We start from the raw sequence: 25,492 nt of genomic DNA, 5'->3' as shown, positions 1-25,492 counted from the left end.
TTAAAAGGTTTTATATAAATATTCATTCATCCAATAATACTAGAATAATCATGGAGTTCGTTGTTTTTGTGAACTTACTGTAAGATTTTAAGCTTTACACTAAAACTTGTAAAATCATACTTTATAATGCAATAGGTAGAAAGAAGTTTTGCCAAGAATCTTGACATTTAGACGTTGACAGAGGTGTTGTAGCGCAGCGTAATACGCCCTCTGGTGAGAGATTGGCCCACCGTAAGTGAAAGCAAGGAACGACAACTCTGGGTAAAGATTGGTAGGTTGTGTGGTCGAAGAACAAAAACACTTTCGTGCGCACATGTTCTCATCGTTCGCGACGCCAAGAACGGAGCACGAGAACAACGGTAACGGCGACTTCGATCGCGCTCTAACAGTCTGGTCCCCGCCACTCTTTGATCACTTGTTTTGGGTGATCAAAGAGTGGCGGGGGCGGGGACTAGACTAGGAGATTGCATCCGGTTGTGCTGGTTCTCGTAAGAAAATAACCAGTTTACTTGTTGTCACAACTTGCCATACTTGATCGTTGTATTGATGCCTTGTTGTGTAAATAAGAGCAAGTGACACAACCTGTTAGAAATCCACTCTTCGTTTTCAAAAGGTAAGAATAAGTAAAATGACCTCCAGAACAGGAACTAAGGGTTGTTCAGTGTTCCATGCAATAAGCAGAATGATAGTTCGAATTTCCTCAGTTACAACCCTGTAACTGCATACAAAAGTTGGCTCGTTCACATGTGTTTTTATAGTGATGTAAATGATTTCCTTAATATTTTGTCTTCAATGATAGACATTATATTGTGACATTTCATCTCATGTGACCTTATCCATGCGTGTTAACAATCATATATATATACAAATTTACAGCAAAACTGTTTCACTGCCACTAACTACACGAAGAAAGCACAACCGTCGCAATTTGTAGTTGCTAATTACACAAAGCACAATTTCTACAGAAAAAAACCGATATTACATGGGCATGTCTCTGGATTATTATCTAGAAATTACTGTTCTCCTTGTCAAGTCCAAACAATTTTTTAATTTTATGTATACTTATAAATACTAGTCGGATAACAAAGACAAAACACTGGTGCTATGTGTGAGGTGAAAACCGATTAACTTTCCACCCAGGCTAAGTGTCACTTATGTAAACACCTGCAGTAGTTTCAGTTTAACCTTTACTTCTCTATCTGAATTTCAATCCTGATGTAAATGTTTCACCTGTTTTATTTGACCAAGCTTACTTTATCTTTCAGCCAATAACTTTAATGACAATTTATATTGTACCAGTCACTTTAATATAAAGCCTTGCAATGAACAATTCATCAAAGAGAGCCAGCGGGCCTAGCTAGCTACACTTCTCAAATGTCGCATGCGTGTAACTCATCCATAATTTCCTGTTGTATTGCAGGGGAAAAAACCCAAAATGTAAACAAATCTGCACTGCTACCTGTGGACTTCCTGTTTATTCAGTTGTTTCCATGACAACCATCAAACGGTACATGACGATGTTGAGTTTCAAACTGAAGCGGCACAGGAAGGGGATTTTCTGTACCCTGGGAGTGCTGCTCATCATATTCGTCCACAGATATTTTAACAGGTACTATAACGAACCTTGCTTACGACTGACCTATACCCAAATTTTGAGATGGATGTTACCAAAAACACAAGGATTTATGTCTTTAGCTTTAAGTATAGAACCATTACTGTTATTGCCTGCTTATCTCTAAGGTTTGTTTTTTCTTCCTAAGGCCACTGATAAAATGTGTTGTGTTTCCGCTAACCCGACCGACCCTAAATTATAGCCCCGACCCTAGATTTTTTTTTTGATATTTAAAAAAAAAATCGTCATTTTCCCGGAAAAAATATATTCCCGGTTCTTGGTTTTCGGTTTAGTTAGACATTGAGATGAAGTCATTCAAACGCTTTAATGATATACAAAATTGCATGGTATTGTGTCAAGCGTTTAAACAACATTGATAAAGTTTCTAACTAACAGCATGGATGTTAGTTGACCCAGTGGCTAGTACCTCCATGCGTGCTCACGCAACGATGATTTAACAATTGAAGTTAACAGACGGTCGAGAGACTCTGCCAAGTGTTATGTTTTCATAGAAGACTTTCTTTTGTTAAAATTGCCAACTCCTATGTTGTTTTTAGACGGTGACTATTTATAGCCATGCACTGTCTTATGCTATCATTTCAACGCCATTAGACGGGGACCCTAGTTTTATATGGAGGTCATGATGCAGATTGACAGACATGAATGTCCAGTCTGTCAAATTTGTATGCACATCCTTGGTTTCTGCTGCAGTTCTAACTGAAAACACTATGAAAAAGGCCGCAAATAAAGCAGTGAGCTCATCCGAGTTGTTGATGGCTGGTGAGAGCCGAGAGGAAAAAAAGATGTGCAGATTGTTTTTAAAATAAAAATTTATGTCCGGTAAAAAGTTTTAGCTGTAAGAGAGTTGGATCCCATTAGGATAAGTGGGATCTGCCCAGACTGTCTTCCTACCCTTGTTCCATTTAGATTGTGAAAATACATTCAGAAATGTATTAATAAACTTAAAATATGTTAATGATGTTGATATTTTGGTGATGATTTAATATATTTTTTCAAAACCATCACATTATTTTCCTGTCAAACATATCCAATAGAAGATTCCTATGACAACCAATCTAAATGTAGAAACAATATATCTGGTACTTGTAGAGCATAGTGGCATAGAGGAGTTAACTTTTGTGTTTTATGCTAGATATGTTTCATTGAAAAATATAGTTTCTTATAAAACATCTGGAAATAATCCTCAGCCAATAATGGGTGAAATGTTATGATTGAAAGTTTACTTGCAATGCAATTTAAGCACAATTTTATTTTGAAAGTATAAAATTCAATAGAACATTTAACTTGTGCAGTAATTAGGGCTATACGGACCGTGGATATCGGCCTGGATAGCTCAGTGGTTAGAGCACCTGACTAGAAATGCAGGGGTCCAGCCAAAGATTTTCTCCTTCCCATACTACATTTGGTGCCGTTGACCACCCCTAATGGTGCAGGTTGGCCTGTCAGGGGCGAAAGAACCTGGGTTGATATATTTATACTAACAACTCAACTGTATGACAAACGGGATGATTTCAGCTTCTCCATCGTCAACTTCCCACATTTATGTAGCAATATTCCATTATCACCTGCATATGGTGTTTATATATCTCAACTGATTCGATATGCAAGAGCTTGTTCTGGGTATAGTCAGTTTTTAAATCGAGGTAAGCTACTGACAAACAAGTTGATGGTACAGGGATTTCAACAGTCTCGATTGAAGTCAGCATTTCGCAAATTCTATGGTCGTTATAACGATCTAGTTCGTCAATACAATCTCGCATTGCGTCAAATGCTGTCTGACGTGTTTCATACCGATTGTTAAGCCGTTCTTGGCACACTGATTTTGACTGCGGATAACTCCGTTTACCTGATCAGGATATGGGGCTCACGGCGGGTGTGACCGGTCAACAGGGGATGCTTACTCCTCCTAGGCACCTGATCCCACCTCTGGTGTGTCCAGGGGTCCGTGTTTGCCCAACTATCTATTTTGTATTGCTTGTAGGAGTTATGAGATTGATCACTGTTCGTTATCTTCACCTTGCATATTGAAAGACAATTATAAAATTATAATTGATCTTAAGGAAGGAGGAATGTAGTAATTGGGGCTATACGGACTGGATATCGGCCTGGATAGCTCAGTGGTTAGAGCACCTGCCTAGTAATGCAGGGGTCCCGGGTTCGATTCCCGGTCCAGCCAAAGATTTTCTCCTCCTTCCTATGCTACACTTGTTAGAGTTTGCATACTTTGAAAAAATAAAATTTTAAAAAAAAATAAAATTTATTTCCTACCTACCTACCCTATTTTTTTCTGGAACGTTAGCGGAAACTCAACAATTTTTATCGTTGGCCTAAATCTTATTGTTACACAGATTTAGATTCACTGGGATTAGGATTTATAACCATGTTATAGTATACTTCTGTGAAAGTGACATTTCAGGGATCGACATTAACGGTTGTCTGATTGCCCGAGGCAAGTGAAAACCCAGTTCGGACAAGTGAAACTCGATAAACACTTGCCCGATGGGGCAAGTGATTATTTCAGTAAATAATGTGATTTTTATAATAATTGTGTTAAGGTTGACGAATATAAAATATTAGAATGTAATGTCCAACTCCCTATATTGCTGTTTTCTTTACCAAATTGTCAGATTATAGCGAAGGCCCATTCTAGTAGACCGTACTGTATCACCAATTGACAGAGAGAGATAATTAGAGTTACTGGTTGACAGATTTATTAGAGTCTTAAATATTTCAGACAACTAAGTTTTTCATTTGGACAAGTAAAACTTCGAGTTTACTTGCCCAAAGGGCAAGTAAGAAGAAAAGTTAATGTCTCTCTTTGCATTTAGAGTTTTCTTTACACAGTGATACGAGATTTCAACAGGATTTATCAAAGCTGCAGTAAAATCAAAACTGCTGTACAGGGTATTTTCAAGATGGAGGGGGAGCCCCTCTTGTAGAATTGATTTAGTCATGTCTCCATTGCTACACAGAGAATTGATTAGGGCTGAAACGATTCACAAAAAAAATATTGATACTGTTCAATATGAATACTCGATTTAATGTTCAATTTATTGCCTAGATTTTTTGTTCCATACATTTATTACAAACGGGTTCGGTAAAATACATCAGACTCGGCCTGTACTTATCATTTTTACCTGCATGAGACAAAATAGTGTTCAATAACGTTCAGACTGTTGTTTACCTTGAGTTTGACAAAAATAATAATGAATTTTATCAGTTTAGACTACAGAGCCAAAAGGCTTTGGCAATTGAGAAACACTTTGCTTTTGAAATTATGATTGTGAATCTTGGTAATTAAATTTTTCTTCAATGTTATTGTTGGTTTCTTCTGTAAAATGTATCGTATTGAAAGTATTGAATCATGGCATAAGTATTGTAATATGTATCATATCGTGAAGGGGCGTATCGTTTCAGCCCTAGAGATGATACATAGGTAATGAATGTTTTTTTCTTTTTCAGTGATTACTATTTGATACAAGAGTTTAAAATCACTCCACGACCATCACCTACTCCACTGAAGCAAGGTAACTATACATTATGATATATATCTTTATATTAAACTGATATACACTGATATCTATATTACACTGATATACACTGATATCTATATTACATTGATATACGCTGATATCTATATTACACTGATACAAGACTGTGTTATGATATATATCTTTATATTACACTTATATACACTGATATCTATATTACATTGATACGAGACTGTGAGTTATGATATCTGTATTACACTGATACAAGCCAGTGTTTTATGATATCTGTATTACACTGATACAAGACTGTGTTTTATGATATCTGTATAACACTGATACAAGATATGATATATGTATTATACCGAGAAAAGATACAGATCCTGGAGCATGATACATCCACAGAATGGTTGAAATTGTTTCTTTCACAAAATGTGGAACGGTTTACAGGGAACATTGCACTATTAGGAAGGCTGAACAATAGATTTTATAGAGTGATGAACGCTCTGCAGGGATCGATGAACGGTTTACATGAACAGTGAATGATTTCTATGAAGTACAGAGAAAGTTTTTGTACAGAGAGTGAAATACGGTTTAGACAAATGCGCTTATAATGATTTCACACTTACAGCAAAGTGATTCTCATTCTCTGTAGTTTTAATACATAATATAACTTAATGGATATAACAAATTACTTTTATAAGAAATTGTAATGGTTTGTCCCCATCACTTCACTATAAGTGTGTTTTACTGTAGTTGATAAGTGTTTTAGATTTCGTTAAGATTGGATTTCAGAGCTCCAGATAATTTTTTACCACAAAGAGTATTTACCCCCTGATTTTCAAATCAATGAGTATTTTGCTTTTCAGAAAAATTCAAAAGTGTATTTTGTTAATTTACTGATTATCTTCGCTCTTTTGCACAGAAGATGTCACCAGATAAACGATACTTCTTCCATTAAACTTTAACTTAAAGTTAATACTAAAAGGCCGCTCCAGCTATTTACGGGGGAAATCCTTTGTAGTTCTTTTTATTAAAACTATTCATTGTCATTTGGAATTTGATATTTATCATTGATGCATTAAATTTGAATATGTCAGACACTCAGTCACATGATTATGATCCAATTCTGTATATCATTCGTCCACGATTGATAATACAAGTTTTTTTCCTGTGCTTTCGACCGCACACTAGCTCTTTAAGAAAGAAAGTATAACAAGTAGGCCTATATATTAGTGTTTTGAGCTAACTCTTCCAATTTTTCAAAATTGTGATTGTCATCAAAACATATTTCATAGCGCTAAATATCATATATGATCAAGCCCTGGGCTAACCTCAATTCATATGAATAGATAATTCATATTTATATCATACTACATGTATCACAAATACGCGGACTAATACGCATTACTTTGGGAGTGTAAAGTGTATTTACATTTGTTAATGTGTAATTGTACGCATGATTTTCAACTTAAATGTGTATTTGGTAAAATTTAATGTGTATTTACACTGATACTCACCTTATCTGGAGCTCTGAATTTAGAATTGGGTCACTCCATGCTATTAATATGCATTAATTTTTATTTTCGTTTCTTTAAGATCAGAAGACGGCCTCTGCTAAAGTACAATATCTGTCCGTGGAAAAATCCCAGGAGTACATCAATTACATGGCAGAGAACTTCGTCATTAATTTCACAGTACTCAGCAACAGAGCCTCAACCAGTTTTAAAAAGATCTCTGTGTTCAACAAGGGCAATCTTCAAATACCCAAATTTATTTGGAGCATCTATTTTTATGACATAACTTTCGTAGGAAATAGCCGATACCCTTACCCACGGGGCCTTCATTTGGATGATTCGGAACTTTTGATTTTCCATGAGTCCGGGAATTTGTATCGTCTACAACCAACGAACAAATTTCCAAAATATATCAACCCTGGTGACACTATTGAAGTGATATATGACGCGTATGGACCACATGTGTCAAGGTTTTTCACTTTTCCCAATTGGTTTGTGTCGTGCTTGACTTGTGAGCCACGACTGTTGAAGTCCACCCAGAGTGAGAGTTTGGAGTTTGTCGGAAAGTTTAGTAAAACACAGCAGGTGAAACGATTCGAGGATGACAGAGTGAAGATGTTAACAGTTCAGGACAGATTCAAAAGGTAAGTTTTAGATTTCTCAATGTACAGTCAAACACAGTTATAGAGAACACACTTATAATGAATTCATGCTTACAATAAAACACAGATACAGCAAACACTTATAATGAATTCATCCTTACAATGAAACATGGTTTCAGAACACACTTATAATGAATTCATGCTTACAGTAATACACGGATACAGCAAACACACTTATATCAAATTTTTATGCTTACAGTGAACACACTTATAATACATTTATGCTTTTAGCGAAGTGATTGTCATTCCCTGTATAGTTTTAAAACATAATGAACTCATTTGATTTGAACATGTTTTATTGTATGAATATACATTTAGGGATTGGTTACAAGTTCTCACAACTTAGAAAACCTCTCCCATAACTCATGAACTCATTGCATATAACGGATTATGTATATAACATATCAAAATTATTTACCCCTCCCCCCTCCCCCCAACACTTCGCTGGAAGTGTAATTTACTCTACCAGTATTAAACATATCACAATTCAGGGACTGATTTCAGATATAAACATATCGGCTCCCATGGAGATCTGGGTTAGAGTAGGTCCTCAGTACCCTTTGCTTGTCGTAAGAGGTAACTAAATGGGACAATCCATCAGATGGCGCCACAAAAAGTCAGGTGTGGCATGATGAAGATCCCTCCATGTTCAAAGACAGTAAACACTGAGGATACACCTAAATGTTGCAGCCCTTCACCAGCAATGGTGACGTCTCCATACGAATGAAATATTCTCAAGAGAGACGTTAAACAACCAACCATAAGTATATCTGAAAAACTAGCATAAGTATCCACATTGACCATTAAGTATATGTATTCCTAGCATGAAGTACTCCTAGCATTAAGTATTACTATTATTAAGTACTCCTAGCATTAAGTACTCCTAGCATTAAGTACTCCTAGCATTAAGTAGTGATGGGCAATCGCGAAAAAAAATTAATCAATGATCAGATTAATCGGATGTACCTTTTCGATTGATTAATCGAAAAATAATTGAATTTTAATGATTTCAAATTTATGGCATAAATATATTAAATTTACTTTACAGTGCTCCAAGTTGCGAGTAAAACGGTCGCATTAGCGACCAGAAAATTGATTTTGCGACTAGAGATTATATTTAAGTCACATTTTTTGCGAGTGGAAAAAAAATGGGCATGCATCCAGTAAAATTTTGTAATCGGGATCGGAAGTCTGAATAAATATTTTTCAGTCTCGTTCAAAACAGCGTTTGAAAGCAATCAAGATGGCGGTAAAAGCAGGGTTAAAACACTTTGGATTGATCAGTAGTAAAAAGTAGAAGCCTCGGCCTAGTACATGTAAGGAAGAAATTCAAGAATCACATGGAGAAAGTTCTGCATTTAAAGATGAGGTAGCTATGTCTAAAGCAAAATGTAAAAGTAAAGGAAGAACCCCAGTCCTAATGACTGAAGGAATTTTCATGGTTGATATACAGAGATTGCAAAATGTTTTGCAGAATTTGTGCGGCCAATTGGCCAGAAACTTCCACCATTTCTGGACACCCATTGTCCGATTTCACCACGACCTGGTGTACGTCTTTCAAATGTGGAAGTGTGACTATTCACGGTAACAGTAAGAGACACGTGTTGTCCGTGACTGTATTCTTAGCAGTAAGTCGAGCGGGGCAACTGTTGCTGCTAATTTTCACAGACAATTGCAAACTCGGGATATAGTGCTCTTATTGATGCTGGTACTGATTGTTCAGCAAAAGATCCAACAAAAGTAGAAACTCTTATTCGCATAAGCAGTGAAGGCCCACTTATTGAGGACTTTAAAGCATTCGAATCTTTGTTTGGAACGCTGGGTTTTATTCCCCAGAAGCGTACTGTAAAATATACAGGAAGGCCCAATGCAATACAACTTTTGCCAGAGTAAATACTTGACTTGTTAGCATCCAGCATGTTTCACATCACATTTCTATTCAGTTTAGAAATAAAACAAACAAAACGCATACATGGGTGTAGATTTTTTTCTTAAAAGATATTCAAATTAAAAAAAAAATTTAAGTCTTATTTACAAAATCTTTTACGATGGCGAGTAGAAATTTTGAACATGGCGACTAGAAATTTTAAAATGGCGACCAGAAATATTTCTAGGTCGCCATTTTGCGACCTGATAGCAGATGTGACGTGGAGCACCGCTTTATGTTTTACCCTAGATATTAAGTTATTTAGAATAAAATCATTAGATTAATTGTATCTTGTTTAACGTCTCTCTCGAGAAATTTTCATTCATATGGAGACGTCCAAAATCATAATTAGATATTTGAAGTTAATAATCCCATACTTTCGAGTTTATTTTCCCGGGATAGGGATAGATCTCTTGACTTTTGTTGTTCTTATGGGATCCGGGTTAGAATATAGCCTCATTACCCCTTGCTTGTTGTAAGAGGCAAAATCCGAGGCCCATTGTCACAACAGGTGTGGCACGATAAAGATCCCTCCGTGTTCAAAGGCTGTAAGCACCGAGCATATTATATAGGCCTAAATTTTTCAGGCCTTTACTGGCAATGGTGACGTCTCCATGTGTGTGAAAGATTGCTAGATAGCTAGATTCTCAAGAGAAATGTTACACAATATTCAATCATTCAATCTTATCGGATGATTCAGCTTTGTCAGCCAATTTTGATTTTAGATAAGTCGTGGCAGGAATATTCGTATTATCAACAACAAAAAAATACCGATGTTAACGATTTCCGATTTTCAAAATGACTATCGATTATTCACATCGTTTCAGTTATAACAACTGACAATCGAAAGTCGGCGACAATCGGTACATCACTTAGCATTAAGTACTCCTAGCATTAAGTACATGTATTCCTCAGCATTAAGTACTCCTAGCATTAAGTACTCCTAGCATTAGGTGATCCTAACATTGAGTATTCCTAGCATTAAGTATTCCTAGCATTAAGTACTACTAGCATTAAGTACTCCTAGCATTAAGTACTCCTAGCATTAAGTACTCCTAGCATTAAGTACTCCTAGCATCAAATACTTATAGCATTAAGTACTACTAGCATTAAGTACTCCTAGCATGAAGTACTCCTAGCATTAAGTATTCCTAGCATTAAGTATTCCTAGCATCAAATATTCCTAGCATTAAGTACTCCTAGCATTAAGTACTCCTAGCATCAAATACTCCTAGCATGAAGTACTCCTAGCATTAAGTATTCCTAGCATCAAATACTCCTAGCATTAAGTACTCCTAGCATTAAGTATTCCTAGCATTAAGTATTCCTAGCATCAAATACTCCTAGCATTAAGTACTCCTAGCATTAAGTACTCCTAGCATCAAATACTCCTAGCATTAAGTAATCCTAGCATTAAGTACTACTAGCATTAAGTATTCCTAGCATTAAGTAATCCTAGCATTAAGTACTACTAGCATTAAGTAATCCTAGCATTAAGTACTACTAGCATTAAGTACTACTAGCATTAAGTACTACTAGCATTAAGTACTCCTAGCATTAAGTACTCCTAGCATCAAATACTCCTAGCATTAAGTACTCCTAGCATCAAATACTCCTAGCATTAAGTACTCCTAGCATTAAGTACTCCTAGCATTAAGTATTCCTAGCATTAAGTATTCCTAGCATTGAAGTTATTATTGAACATATGTGCTAGCAATTTTTTTTAATCTTAATCAACATGACTAGTACTCCAGCCACAGCTGATTCAGTAATATTGCAGATTTAATTTACAAAGCTTAGAGTAATCAACTATTCTCATCACGCTCATTTAACTCTTTGTAATCTACAATTTGGTTGCTTAATGCACAGAGTTTGGAGGCAGATAAATGAATTCACAGAACGGAAAGGTTTCGATTGTGATGTCATAATCAATGATGCAAAAAACACAACGTCAGGCATAACATTTCGTGCAGTATTTCATTAACAGAATAGCAAAACTCAAGGCATAGATATCGACCCAAAGCGTATTAGAATTTGAATTACTATCATCTTATTTGTTATTTGCGACCGTTAATGCTGAAGATTTAACAGTCACAAAGATCCTTTTTAATTACCAGCTCTGCTACTGTATCACCAGTAAAACTCAGTTTGCGACCCTTATTTCAGCATTAACAGTCACAAACAACAAATGATAAGGTTTATTCGCTATTAACTCCCCCCTCCCCCCTTGAAAAGAGGGCATATTTCGTTTGTACCTGTTGGTCGGTAGACCAAGTGTTGTCCGCTCAGTATCTCAAGAACCCTTTGCTTGACAGACATCAGACTTGATATAGTGATTCTACCTAGAGAGTAGATGAACCATATTGATTTTGAGGTCACAAGATCAAGGGTCAAACTACGTTGGACTTATGAAGATATGGTCCACTCAATAGCTGGAGAACTCTTCGCTGGACAGATATCAAACATGGGACACGGGTCCAGGGTTTAAAGTAAAGTTTCTTGTTTATTTTTTCAACACGACCAGTCGGACTAGTAAATCGACATTTTACCCGACCGGACCTATCATTTAGTAGACTCGGTCGGTCGGACGTGCCTTAGTGTCAAACCCTGGTTATTTGGAAACGTCTTCTCATTATCTTGGCGTACTTTTGCAATGTTCGAAATTAACCATAGACCGATAGACGGTGCAGAGTCCATGTCAAATGACACCAGTCTATGTTAGTTGTAATCGTGATAGACCAACTTGTCTATGCCGATTTTCTAGGTTTAAAGCAATAGAGTTATATCCCAAAAGTCAATGTCTGATGAAGTTTATGAGGAAATGAGGACATTGTTATGGAAATGGAGAGCAAATATGCTCTGTAGGTACATTAGAAGTGAATAACAATGTTTTAGCTCTGTAGGTACATTAGAAGTAAATAACAGTGTTTTAGCTCTGTAGGTACATTAGAAGTGAATAACAATGTTTTAGCTCTGTAGGTACATTAGAAGTAAATAACAATGTTTTAGCTCTGTAGGTACATTAGAAGTAAATAACAATGTTTTAGCTCTGTAGGTACATTAGAAGTGAATAACAATGTTTTAGCTCTGTGGGTACATTAGAAGTGAATACCAATGTTTTAGATTTGTAGGTACATTAGAAGTGAATACCAATGTTTTAGCTCTGTAGGTACTTTAGAAGTAAATAACAATGTTTTAGCTCTGTAGGTAAATTAGAAGTGAATAACAATGTTTTAGATTTGTGTTATTCTCTTCTTTTTAATGTGGCGGTCTATGCCAATTCGATGAGGTCTGTGTTATCTTGTTTTGGCATAGACCCGTAGTCTATACCAAGTCTTACACCAATTTCGAACACTGCTTTTGCCGGTACCCTTGTTTGTATCTGATGTAATATTGAAAGAGTTATCTTCCCTAGTGAATGATATGTCTCACAGAGGAAACTTCAACATACAGTCAAACCTCATTATCGCAAATTCAAATGGACCTAGAAAAAACTTCAAGATATCTGAGAATTTGAGATATTGAGGGTAAAATACCTAAAGAATAAGTGGTTGGGGTTTTCTCTTTGACATATCTATGATATTCGAGATATTGGTGTTCCAGATACCAATGTTCAACTGTACAAACACAATAGCTTAACCTTCTATTCCTTTTCAGTAATAGAAAATGAAATCTTACAAGTAATATAAACTTTTGTGCAGGAACTCGGCCATAGTAAACACACTAAGGCCTCCCACCAATGCCATCATCCCTACCCCCCTAATGGTGGAGGGTAAGGAAGAAGACTACCTCCTCGTCTCCACCCACTGGACCATCAGCGCAAAAAACTTCAAGAAGGAAGCGGAGATTCTTGCAGGTGTGTAGGGGGTTCTTGATGTTGCCCTTAATATAAAATGCTTGATATAGACTCACTTAAGAATAACAGCTTTTAGTGCAGTAAAACACTGGTATAGGAAACTCCCCGGGTTAACGAAGAACAGTTCGTTATAACCAAACTTCATTATACAATAAAACACAATTATAATGAATTCTCTGGGCTAACGAAGAACAGTTCGTTATAACCAAACTTCATTATACAGTAAAACATAATTACAGTGAATTCTCTGGGCTAACGAAGAACAGTTCGTTATAACCAAACTTCATTATACAGTAGAACACAATTATAGTGAACTCCCTGTAGAATGGTAAAAAAGTCCCATATGACAGGTGGTCTCTTCACACGGATTGTGTATTCAGAGAAAATAACTAAATTTATTTGAAATTCATTTGTAAGAATATCAAGTATGGTTTTAACAATTATTGTAAAATAAAATTAATGATAATTAAAAATCTAAAAATACAATTTGTTGTCTTGTAATTTATTATTCATAAAAACATTACATTTAATCTGTTTAAGACTTGCATGGCGATAAAATTTACATGCATTTCATGAATGAGATTGAATCCCGGGCAATTAGACTTGATGCAATATCCAGCTCTCATACCATTGTTAAATTGTTTTAAAAGTTTAGTCAAACCTGAATGTTATTTCGAATTTCATAGTGCCAAGAAAAAAACTTTTGAGATATTTGATGAGTTGAGATTAAAATACATAAATACAATGTACTTGGGACTTTTAACTCACTTCAACAGTTGTACATGGTATTCGAGATATTGATGTATGAGATACTTATCAAGTTTAGCTGTATTGACAAATATATTTTTTTAAATTCAGAATTGCTTCAGTTGGATATGAAGAAGGGAGGGGCAGTGACGAGTGTCATAACCTTCGCTAAAAAAAACGTCAGTTTACCCAGTGACTCACGTCTCTCTAAAAAGGAGGCTTACGAGATTTTGATTGACCCCAACTCGGATTCCATCCAAGTGCATGCAAATGCAGATGCAGGGGCCTTTTACGCAGTTCAAACACTTCTCTCCATTCGGAAGAAAGAGTATGACAAGAAGGCTAATTTCATTGGCTATCACTTTCCCAAAATAAAGATCACAGATGCCCCACGATTTGAGTATCGAGGGCTGATGGTAGACGTTAGTCGTAATTTCGTTTCCAAGACAACCATTTTGAAACTGCTGGATCTGATGGCAATGTATAAGGTCAACAAGTTTCACTTTCATCTGACGGACGACGACGGATGGAGGCTGGAGATCCGGAGCTTTCCAGAATTAACAGAAGTATGTAACTCAAAACTTCAAACAAATTAATGACAATTCGTACCTCTTGAAGATTTTTTTCTTGTGCATATGTGTCTTTTATCAGTTTTTGTAGTTTATTATCTCTTCGATTTCTTTCTCCTTCCAACTTCAAGTTCATTTTTTTTCACTCACACCATCCATCGGTGGTACATAAGGTATAATGAATAATAAAAGATAACAGAAAGAGAGAGAGAGAGAGAGAGTTCATTTATTTTCACTCACACCATCCATTGGTGGTACATGAGGTACAATGAACAATAAAAGATAATGGTAAGTTGTCTTGATTAATCGTGAATACAAAAAAAAAAACTAAAAATAATAATAAAAAAAGAAAATACAAGACATATACATACTATAGCTACAAACAAAGGAAAAGAAAAAGTAAGAGATATAAGTTATGGAGGACATACTGCATCATAAATTTTAGTTATGAAGAGACAGAATTTCAAAGATTTAAAACTTGAATTCAATATTATCAATCACAGTGTCTAATCTGGTGGGGATCCAGGTTAGAATAAGTCCTCAGTACCCCTTGCTTGTCGTGAGAGGTTACTAAATGGGGCGGCCCTTCGGATGAGACCACAAAAACTAGGTCCCATGTCACAGCCGGTGTGTCATGTTAAAGATCCCTCCCTGCTCAACAGCTGTAAGCACCGACCTTAGGCCTAAATTTTGCAGCCTTTCACCGGCAATGGTGACGTCTCTATATGAGTGAAATATTCTCAAAAGGGATGTTAAATAATATTCAATCAATCATAAGAGGCGACTAAATGGGGCGGTCCTTCGGATGAGACCTAAAAAACCGAGTTTCCATGTCACAGCAGGTGTGGCATGATAAAGATCCCTCCCTGTTCAATGGTCATAAGCATCAAGCATAGACCTAAATTTTGCAGTCCTCTGTTGCAAAACATTTTTGACAGTTTTTTTCTCTGTCAAAGACCGGAAATTAAAGCTTGTTAACCACATTGATAATGAAATATCAAATGGTTAACTTTTTGCTTGTTTTTCTTATTTATTTGTATGAAACAAATTTCCCAATTTCAATCAAATATCGTTATTTTCCCCAAGCTTGAAGGCCCTGGCCCCTGGTTTAAGGGGTAAAAAAATCCCTAAATCAATCCACAGTGTATATTTTTTCAATATCTGAACCATTAATCCAGTGGCGATTTAAATTTCAAATTTAAGGTAAATCGTCGTATCTTGTTTAGAAAAATGTACTAAACGATAAAAGAGGCAATAATTTCTTGCACTCCCGGAGAAATGACAAAATCTTTTGATTTCTTGAATTATTTTATTGGAAGAACTGAATTTTTTTGAAAAGCCCTTAAAATTTGCATCATTTTATTAATTTCACCTTATAAAAAATGATAGAAAATAGTACAAATGACTAAATAGGGGACATATTTCAAGCCCTATAAAATCTGTAAAATCCAGGAGCTTCTGGGGGCTTTGCACCCTGGGCCCCACCTCAAGGCGGTCCCCAAACCCCCTGCCTTATAAAGTGGCACCCCCTATAACCACAATTCTTGGATCCGCCCCTGTAATCAGTGTTAACAATGATAATGTCATGCAATACATGTACAGTAAAACTCTGATATAGCGAATTTTTGGGGACCCTTTATAAAAATTCGCTACAAGCGTAATTTGTTATACGTTTATAGCAAATTCATAATTCAAATATAATGTATTCATTATAAAACTGGTTTGTTCTACATTTATACCAGTTATATAAAAAAGCAGCAATCGATATACTTGCGTTTGTATTGTCTTTAAGTGAAATGAAGCCTATATGTTTTCGAGAAGAAATATTTTTATACAAGAAATATACGCATTGATTTATATATGATAATTTATCTTGTTGGATTATTAAGTCATGCAAGAACATGTGGAGAGAGAAATGTCAACAAAATTTTGCGCAATACATACATGTACAGTCTATTGCAATTGTCATTTACTTGTTGCTTTACACAAATAAAGAAGTGTACGATAAAATAAATGCAATCAAACTTCAAATTTAATTAATGAGAATAGTAAACAATACCGACAATATATCTCCTAAATGTATGTGTAAGTATTGTTTTCCTTTAACAAACTTTTTTGAAAAAATACAAACAGAAATTTTGTAATAAGTGTGGATCCTTTATGTCAATGGAAAATGATTGTTAAAAATCACAAAGAGTTTTAAAATGAAAAAAACAAATTCGTTATAAAAGGTGATTTTTACGTTCATTTTTAATTCAAGGGGAACAGGAATGTACTTCGTTATATCCGTAAATTCGCTATATCCGTGTTCGTTATAGACGCAGATTTTTATATAGAATATATAAAGAATTTGCCGGGGAAATCGTTTTCACTTCGCTATGGCCGTAATTTTGCTATATCCGTGTTCGCTATATTCGAGTTTTACTGTATCTGAACTTTCAGAATTTACCATATAAATACTTGAAAAACCATGAGAATGTTTACAGCATTACTAACATTTTTGAAAACCAATCAGATTACATTGATGTATGATCTATATACAAGCTGCTACTGATTATCAGATAGGGGACAGTAGTGCTGATTTTCATTACTGGTCTGTGGGGCAGTAGTGATGATTTTCATTACTGGTCTGTGGGGCAGTAGTGCTGATTTTCATTACTGATTTGTTGGCAGTAGTGCTGATTTTCATTACTGGTCTGTAGGGCAGTAGTGCTGATTTTCATTACTGGTTTGTGGGACAGTAGTGCTGATTTTCATTACTGGTCTGTGGGGCAGTAGTGCTGATTTTCATTACTGGTCTGTGGGGCAGTAGTGCTGATTTTCATTACTGATTTGTTGACAGTAGTGCTGATGTTCATTACTGGTCTGTGGGGCAGTAGTGCTGATTTTCATTACTGGTCTGTGGGCAGTAGTGCTGATTTTCATTACTGATTTGTTGGCAGTAGTGCTGATTTTCATTATTGGTCTGTGGGGCAGTAGTGCTGATTTTCATTACTAGTCTGTGGGGCAGTAGTGCTGATTTTCATTACTGGTTTGTGGGACAGTAGTGCTGATTTTCATTACTGGTCTGTGGGGCAGTAGTGCTGATTTTCATTACTGGTCTGTGGGGCAGTAGTGCCGATTTTCATTACTGGTCTGTGGGGCAGTAGTGCTGATTTTCATTACTGATTTGTTGACAGTAGTGCTGATTTTCATTACTGGTCTGTGGGGCAGTAGTGATGATTTTCATTACTGGTCTGTGGGGCAGTAGTGCTGATTTTCATTACTGATTTGTTGGCAGTAGTGCTGATTTTCATTACCGGTCTGTGGGGCAGTAGTGCTGATTTTCATTACTGGTTTGTGGGACAGTAGTGATGATTTTCATCACTGGTCTGTGGGGCAGTAGTGCTGATTTTTAGCTCTTCTGAGCCGAAGGCTCAAAGAGCTAATGCTATGGCCATTTGTGCGCTGTGCGGTGTGCGTAAACTTTTTAGAAAAAGGGCTATAACTCAAGAACCCCTTGGTCAATTTTTTTCAAATTTGTTACAGGGTATCATTGGCCCAAGGGCTTTCATACATACTAAATAGAGGGATGTGACCCTTTAACAAGGGGAGATAATCAGGAAAATACAAACAAAAGTAGTGGTTGCTAAAAAATCTTCTTCTCAAGAACCACTGGGCAGATTATCACCAAACTTACACATAAGGATGAGGATATGTTGTAGATTAAAAATTGTTCAAGGCATTACCCTGGGGCAAAGGGCATGGTCTCAAGATCACTTCAAAGTTGACCTAAATTTATATTTCCTTAAATCTTTGATATTTTAGTCATTATAAGGACTAGGATCATCAAATTTTGACAGTTGATGCATCTTAGGACCTTGTGTCAAGTTGTCTCAAAAGTAGGTCACGGTGACCTACTTTTTGAATTTATCAGGTATTTATTTTAAAATTAATTTTGATGCATATCTTGGACACTTTGAAGCCTATGATCATCAAAACTTGTCAGTTGGTGGATCATGGGACCTTGAAATGCGTCAACTGAAAAATAGGTCACCGTGACCTACTTTCTGAATTTTATGGCTTATCATTTATATATATATTTTAAGTTGTTATTTCAAATACCGAGAGGTTTAGAATCATCAAATCTTGTAAGTTGATGCATCTTGAGGCCTTGAAACATATTTATAAAAAAAGTAGGTCACAGTGACCTACTTTTTGAATTTTGCAGATATTCAAATTTCACATTTTCAATTTTAGATGCATATTTTGGGCACTCTACAACCTAGGATCATCAAACTTTGTCAGTTGATGCGTCTTCAGTCTTCGGTTTGTGTCGACCAAAAAGTAGGTCACCGTGACCTACTTTTGGTATTTGACAGCTAAATTACTATATTTCAGACACTATTTGACCTACAATCATCAAACTTTGTCAGTTGATGCATCTTGAGTCTTCAGAGTGTATCGACCAAAACGTAGGTCACTGTGACCTACTTTTGGCATTTGACAGTTATATTTATATATTTCAGTCACTAATTGACCTACAATCATCAAACTTTGACAGTTGATGCATCTTGAGTCTACAGAGTGTGTCGACCAAAAAGTAGGTCACCTTGACCTAGTTTTGGAATTGGACGGCTATATTTCTATAATTCAGATACTATTTGACCTACAGTCATCAAACTTTGTCAGTTGTTGGGTCTTGCATGTTCGAAGGGTTTCGACCAAAAAGTAGGTCAACTTGACCTACTTTTGGAATTGGACGGCTATATTTATATATTTCAGATACTATTTGACCTACAGTCATCAAACTTTGTCAGTTGATGGGTCTTGCATGTTCGGAGTTCGCTGACCAAAAAGTAGGTCACCATGACCTACGATTGGAATTTGACAGCTATATTTCAATATTCAGATACGAATTGGCTTAAAATCATCAAACTTTGTCAGTTGATATTTCTTGGGTTCTCAAAATGTATAAACCAAAAAGTAGGTCAACATTGACCTACTTTTTTTGAATTCTTAGGATTTAACTAAAGATTTAGAATACTAAGAGGCTAAGAATAGAAATGGTGGGGTTGTACAATTTATCAGAAGAGCGATTCTAGGCCCTTGGGCCTCTTGTCATTACTGGTCTGGGGGCAGTAGTGCTGATTTTCATTACTAGTCTGTGGGGCAGTAGTGCTGATTTTCATTACTGGTCTGTGGGGCAGTAGTTCTGATTTTCATTACTGGTCTGTGGGACAGTAGTGCTGATTTTCATTACTAGTCTGTAGGGCAGTAGTGTTGATTTTCATTACTGATTTGTTGACAGTAGTGCTGATTTTCATTACTGGTCTGTGGGGCAGTAGTGCTGATTTTCATTACTGGTCTGTAGGGCAGTAGTGCTGATTTTCATTACTGGTCTGTGGGGCAGTAGTGCTGATTTTCATTACTGGTCTGTGGGGCAGTAGTGCTGATTTTCATTACTGGTCTCTGGGGCAGTGGTGCTGATTTTCATTACTGGTCTGTGGGGCAGTAGTGCTGATTTTCATTACTGGTCTGTGGGGCAGTGGTGCTGATTTTCATTACTGGTCTGTGGGGCAGTAGTGCTGATTTTCATTACTGGTCTGTGGCCTGTTGGGATTTTTGCTAGGTGTTGGATGGTTATATATAGTTTTTGTGTGTGGAAGGACTCATCTTTAAAACAATGCACATTATGATAAAGAAACACAGTTTAATGATTGTGAAAGATCAAACTGTTTCCAAGTGAATTTCCCTGTTATCATATATTGTAAAGTAAATATTGATCTTTTCAGCAGAATTGGGAGATCAAGTGAGTGTCTGATCACAGCTTCTAAGTCATCTATCATACCGTTGTCATTCTATTCAGCGCACCTTCCTCTTTATAAGTACCCCTGGGACTTTTTTTTTATCATTTCTCAAAAATTAAGTGCCCTTCATTTAAATACAACATACTTACCTTATACTGGTAATGCATGTAGCTTAGCTTAAATATGTCTTTGTGATTCTAACATGTTGTTTTGATGATTTGGAATAATAAATCAATGAATATTAGCAGAGTTGATTATATTATCTTAAAGTATAACAATAACTCATTTAGAATTCTAGTATCTATTCAAACATTTCTCAAAGTCAAAATTTCACTGGACATTTTTCAAAACAAAGCTCTATATACCTTGCCCTTTTTTCCCCTAATTTTTCTAAGGGCTGTTCCAGAAATGATCAAATGGGGGGGGGGGGGGGGCAAAGGTTGGACTGTTCAAAATTTTTTTATTATGGGTAGTGGGTAGTTTCTATTGTTTTTTAATTTTGTGCCACATGGGTGTTGAGTTTTCAGAATATTTTTATTGTCGCTCTTGTCGTGTTGGTTACAAAATGTCGGAGGGAAAATTGAAAAGGTGTTTTCGAAATGCTGCTTTTGAAATCGGAAATCGGAAGTAACATAGAACTATTCGAGTTGTCGCTCTTTGTGGCACATAACTTTCTATTTCCATTACAGCACTCTTCAAATTAGAGGCGCGTTTAGTAGGGTCCCTTGGGATGTGATGGCGGCCAACTCTGTAGATTATTTCAGTTTACAGTGCATCGATCTTGGGAATATTTTGAAATCAATAGGTATTCCGTTTTCTAATAAAAATAGACAAACCTTGGTTGATTTATGCGAGGGTACCGATGCGTTATATTTATCAGTCAGTGTGATGGTGATATAGAGGCCTCCATTAGAAGACGAACGATTCGTGGAAAAACATATCCATACCCATTTCATGATAATAGCATCGCTTGGACTCTCAATCTATCCTACATTCCCGCCATAGATGCCTTTGATTGTTGATGTGACATCGTTTCTTCAGAACTACTATCATACAATGTCGCAGAGGCATTACCGCGTCATTGACTACTAGAATGTTTGTCCCGAAAACCTTGCGAGATTTGTACTGTTTTCATTTTTAAAAATATTTTTGTGGTGGGTCTGGTTAGTTTTTTTTTTTTAATTAGATGGGTCATTGTAGAATGCATTTTATCAATTTGATGGGTCATGGGGCAATTTTTTATTTTTTTATGGGTGCTTGGTATATACAAAAGGTGCCTCCCGACCCCCCAGTGTATTTATTTCTGGAATAGCCCTAAGCACCCGGGTCGCTTAATAGGGTGAATATGGTATGTCTCTGCTTTCTGGCAGCTGACAATTTCCAACATGACCAGCATATCCTATCAGAACTATGTGGTTTAAGTTGTAATCAGATTTAAGAGAAAGGAAGTATTCTTGGTGAAATGATGCACATTTGTGAAGGGAGATTAGTTTCTTTAGCTAGAAATCTGTAATACGCACTAACATTAGCTCAGTCCTCGGATCATCTTTTCTCATCAGATGTGTTAGTAATTTTTCACAGCTTTAACATGGACCAAAAGAAATTATTGTGTGGTTCCTATTGCATGCTTTCTAGAATTATGGTAGGTATAGGTCCGACTGTTTTTTTTGTTTTTGTTTTGGTGGACGAGGTATGAAAAAGGTCTGTAACTCCAGTGGCTATTTAATGATAAACACAGAATTATTAGAAAACGTACATCATATGATGAGAATGAGATATGTAATATCACACAAAACTGCAATACATTCTGTACATTTTGACATCTGAATTTCTTATCTGCATCTACTTTTTGGGGGGGGTGGGGGGGTGTTAAACAAGGAAGGATGATTTAGTCATGATGAATCTTTGATAATTGGGATCGGACACACCTTAAATTTGAAAATTTTAGGGGGGGGGGGGGGGGGGGGGGGGGGGCTGCGCCTCCCCTTTAAATCTGCCACTGGCTGTTGCATTTGTTCAATAGTGCTGTCCGTATGTTTTCACATCGTGAAACTAATTGTGCTATCCTGTGTAAATATAGGACATAATTTTGCTTGGAAGAAACGTATCTTCCCTCTCAAGAAAAGTGAGGTGGTTGATGAGACTATTCTTCTTTTGCCCACACTGGTAACGTCATGAACACATATGTAAATCTAGAAGACGTCTTTCATGCTTTCTGTTGACTACGTAATGAAATCCTGTGTGCTTTTTCATGCAGCATTATATATTGTTCGTTATCTTCACCTTGCATTCAAGTAGTGACAGTTTTTAGGTCAATACCATGAATTGGCTACAGAAGTACAATACACTTTATTCACTGACTTTGGGGATTGGGGTAAATATTTGCATTAAGGTTTAGTGAAAAATGAACCACTGAAACAGGCAAAATGTGAACGTAGACCTCCTGTTGAATTCAGGGATTCGGGACGGATTGAAATGACAGCTGTTATGTCTTGTATTTGTAGTATGCATCAAAACGCTGCATGGACCAAGCGAACGAGGTGTGTCTCCCGCCATCATTAGGATCCGGTCCGTACAGCAACACCTCCGGATCTGGGTACTACTCAGTGGAAGATTACAAGGAGATCTTAAGGTATGCAAAAGCCAGACACATCCAGGTCATTCCAGAATTAGATGTTCCAGGTCACTCCAGATCAGCTGTACAAGCTATGGAGCTGCGGCACAGGAAAACAAAAAATCCGAGCTACCGTCTCATAGATCCGAACGATCACTCCAGATACAGGTCTGCACAGGCCCATACAGACAATGCTGTAAATCCATGTATGAATTCAACATATGACTTCTTCAAGACCGTTCTGCTTGACCTTCACGACATGCACAAGGACGTTCAACCTTTGACATTTTACATGTTGGGTGGAGATGAAGTGGCACGTGGGGCGTGGGAGAAATCACCTGTGTGTGAAAAATTAAAAGTGGAAAACAAATTGAATGATTACTATGATTTAAAGAAGTATTTTTTCAAGAGGTTGATAACAGAACTTAAGATGGAGGGAATGCACGTTGGATTGTGGGAGGATGCTGTGCTTAATGATAGACTGGAGCCAAAGAATCCACTGGATGAAAGTAAAGTGGGGTAAGTTATAGATTTGAAAACATTGTACCGGTAATTATTTCAAGTGATTTGGAAAATGAAGTTAGGAGGAGGGAGTGTTTGATACTTTGACAGCTTTTGTTCAACCCCCCCACCCCCCCCCCCCCCCCACCCCCCCCCCCCCCCACTTCTCCATTCATGAAGAGATGACAAAGTGTAATAGTCTTAATAGAAGATACAGTCAAACCTCGTTATCTCAATCCCAATAGATACCAGAAAAAACTTCCGAGATATCCAAGGATTTGAGATATCAAGGGTAAACACTTAAAGAATATGTAGTTGGGACTTCCGAATCACTTTGACATATTCATGGTATTTGAGATACTGAAGTTCAACTGTATAATAATTCCTTTATGCTTTGTTGCCCCTGATTTAGACCTACAGATAGATCAATTTATTATACCACCGCAACAAAGTTGTGGGGCGGGTATACTGGAATCGGGTTGTCTCTGTCTGCCCATCCGTCCGTCTGTGTTTTTACCAGTACATCTACTCAGTGAGATGTTTTTTTACTGGTACATGTACTCAGTGAGATGTGTTTTTACTGGTACGTGTACTCAGTGAGATGTTTTTAAATCAGTACATGTACTCAGTGAGATATGTTTTAATCAGTACATGTACTCAGTGAGATGTGTTTTACTGGTACATGTACTCAGTGAGATGTTTTTAAATCAGTACATGTACTCAGTGAGATGTGTTTTAATCAGTACATGTACTCAGTGAGATGTGTTTTACTGGTACATGTACTTAGTGAGATGTGTTTTACCAGTACATGTACTCATTGAGATGTTTTTAACGGTACATGTACTCAGTGAGATGTGTTTTTATGGTACATGTACTCAGTGAGATGTGTTTTACCAGTACATGTACTCAGTAAGATGTGTTTTACTGGTACATGTACTCAGTGAGATGTGTTTTAATCGGTACATGTACTCAGTGAGATGGAGATGTGTTTTAATCGATACATGTACTCAGTGAGATGTGTTTTACCAGTGCATGTACTCAGTGAGATGTTTTTTTACCGGTACAGGTACTCAGTGAGATGTGATTTTACATGTACTCAGTGAGATGTGTTTTACATGTACTCAGTGAGATGTGTTTTAACAGTACATGTACTCAGTGTGATGTGTTTTTACCAGTACATGTACTCATTGAGATGTTTTTAACGGTACATGTACTCAGTGAGATGTGTTTTTATGGTACATGTACTCAGTGAGATGTGATTTTACCAGTACATGTACTCAGTGAGATGTGTTTTACTGGTACATGTACTCATTGAGATGTGTTTTAATCAGTACATGTACTCAGTGAGATGTGTTTTACTGGTACATGTACTCAGTGAGATGTTTTTTACTGGTACATGTACTCAGTGAGATGTGTTTTAATCAGTACATGTACTCAGTGAGATGTGTTTTACTGGTACATGTACTCAGTGAGATGTGTTTTACTGGTACATGTACTCAGTGAGATGTGTTTTAATCAGTACATGTACTCAGTGAGATGTGTTTTACTGGTACATGTAAGTGAGATGTGTTTTACTGGTACATGTACTCAGTGAGATGTTTTTTTTTTGTACACAGACAACTCTACGTCTACAGTTGGACTAACATTTGGGAATGGAAGAGAGGTTCCTTGGCCTACAAGCTTGCCAATGCTGGTTTTCAGGTATGTAACTGGGCTTAACACTGTTGTTTAGATTTGATAACCAAGTCTTTGATGTATAAAAATTATAATAAAATTTATATAATGTCTTGTATAAAACAAATTACTGGAAGATGCTTTACAAGCTTTGTTAGTCCAGTAAGTTCTTATTCTAGAGCTGCTTTTCTGATAGAGATATGTACAGTGTAAGTGACATTCAGGGACTTTTTTTCTCATGTAAAAAAATCATGTTTTCCAGGTGGTTATGTCCCCTGCCACATGTTTGTATTTTGACCACCCCTACGAGCCTGACCCTGAGGAGAGGGGACTGTACTGGGCGACCCGGTACATAGACAGCCGGACCACCTTTAACTATCAGCCAGACAACATTTACTGGAACCGGGGAACCAGACACAATGGGGCAGAAATGTCAGACGAAGTTCTGTGCTCAGGAGGTTGTCCCCCCTTAAAGGCCCCTGAAAACATTAGAGGCAAGTGCATTGTCAGTATAT

General features: G+C 36.7%; 1 protein-coding gene across 2 annotated transcripts in view; it reads left to right on the top strand.

The window, feature by feature from the left end:
- Positions 1-225: 225 nt before the first annotated feature.
- LOC125661939 (beta-hexosaminidase-like) overlaps positions 226-25,492 on the top strand; it is a 36,796-nt gene continuing 11,529 nt past the window's right edge. Inside the window, exons 1-9 of one of the 2 annotated variants that reach the window (XM_048894108.2) lie at positions 226-271; positions 1,421-1,609; positions 5,096-5,160; positions 6,721-7,282; positions 12,929-13,083; positions 13,942-14,396; positions 22,693-23,321; positions 24,920-25,004; positions 25,240-25,471. In XM_048894108.2, the coding sequence (XP_048750065.2) occupies positions 1,491-1,609; positions 5,096-5,160; positions 6,721-7,282; positions 12,929-13,083; positions 13,942-14,396; positions 22,693-23,321; positions 24,920-25,004; positions 25,240-25,471 (2,302 nt within the window). In that variant the 5' untranslated portion in view covers positions 226-271; positions 1,421-1,490. Of the gene's footprint in view, positions 272-292; positions 614-1,420; positions 1,610-5,095; positions 5,161-6,720; positions 7,283-12,928; positions 13,084-13,941; positions 14,397-22,692; positions 23,322-24,919; positions 25,005-25,239; positions 25,472-25,492 lie in introns of those variants that run through there. The other variant, XM_048894107.2, reaches the window with a different exon arrangement.

Source organism: Ostrea edulis, chromosome 8, assembly GCF_947568905.1.
Source record: "Ostrea edulis chromosome 8, xbOstEdul1.1, whole genome shotgun sequence".
Taxonomy (NCBI): Eukaryota; Metazoa; Mollusca; class Bivalvia; order Ostreida; family Ostreidae; genus Ostrea; species Ostrea edulis.
The sequence above is the reverse complement of the archived record's forward strand: the minus strand, read 5'-3'. Positions and strand labels throughout refer to the sequence as shown.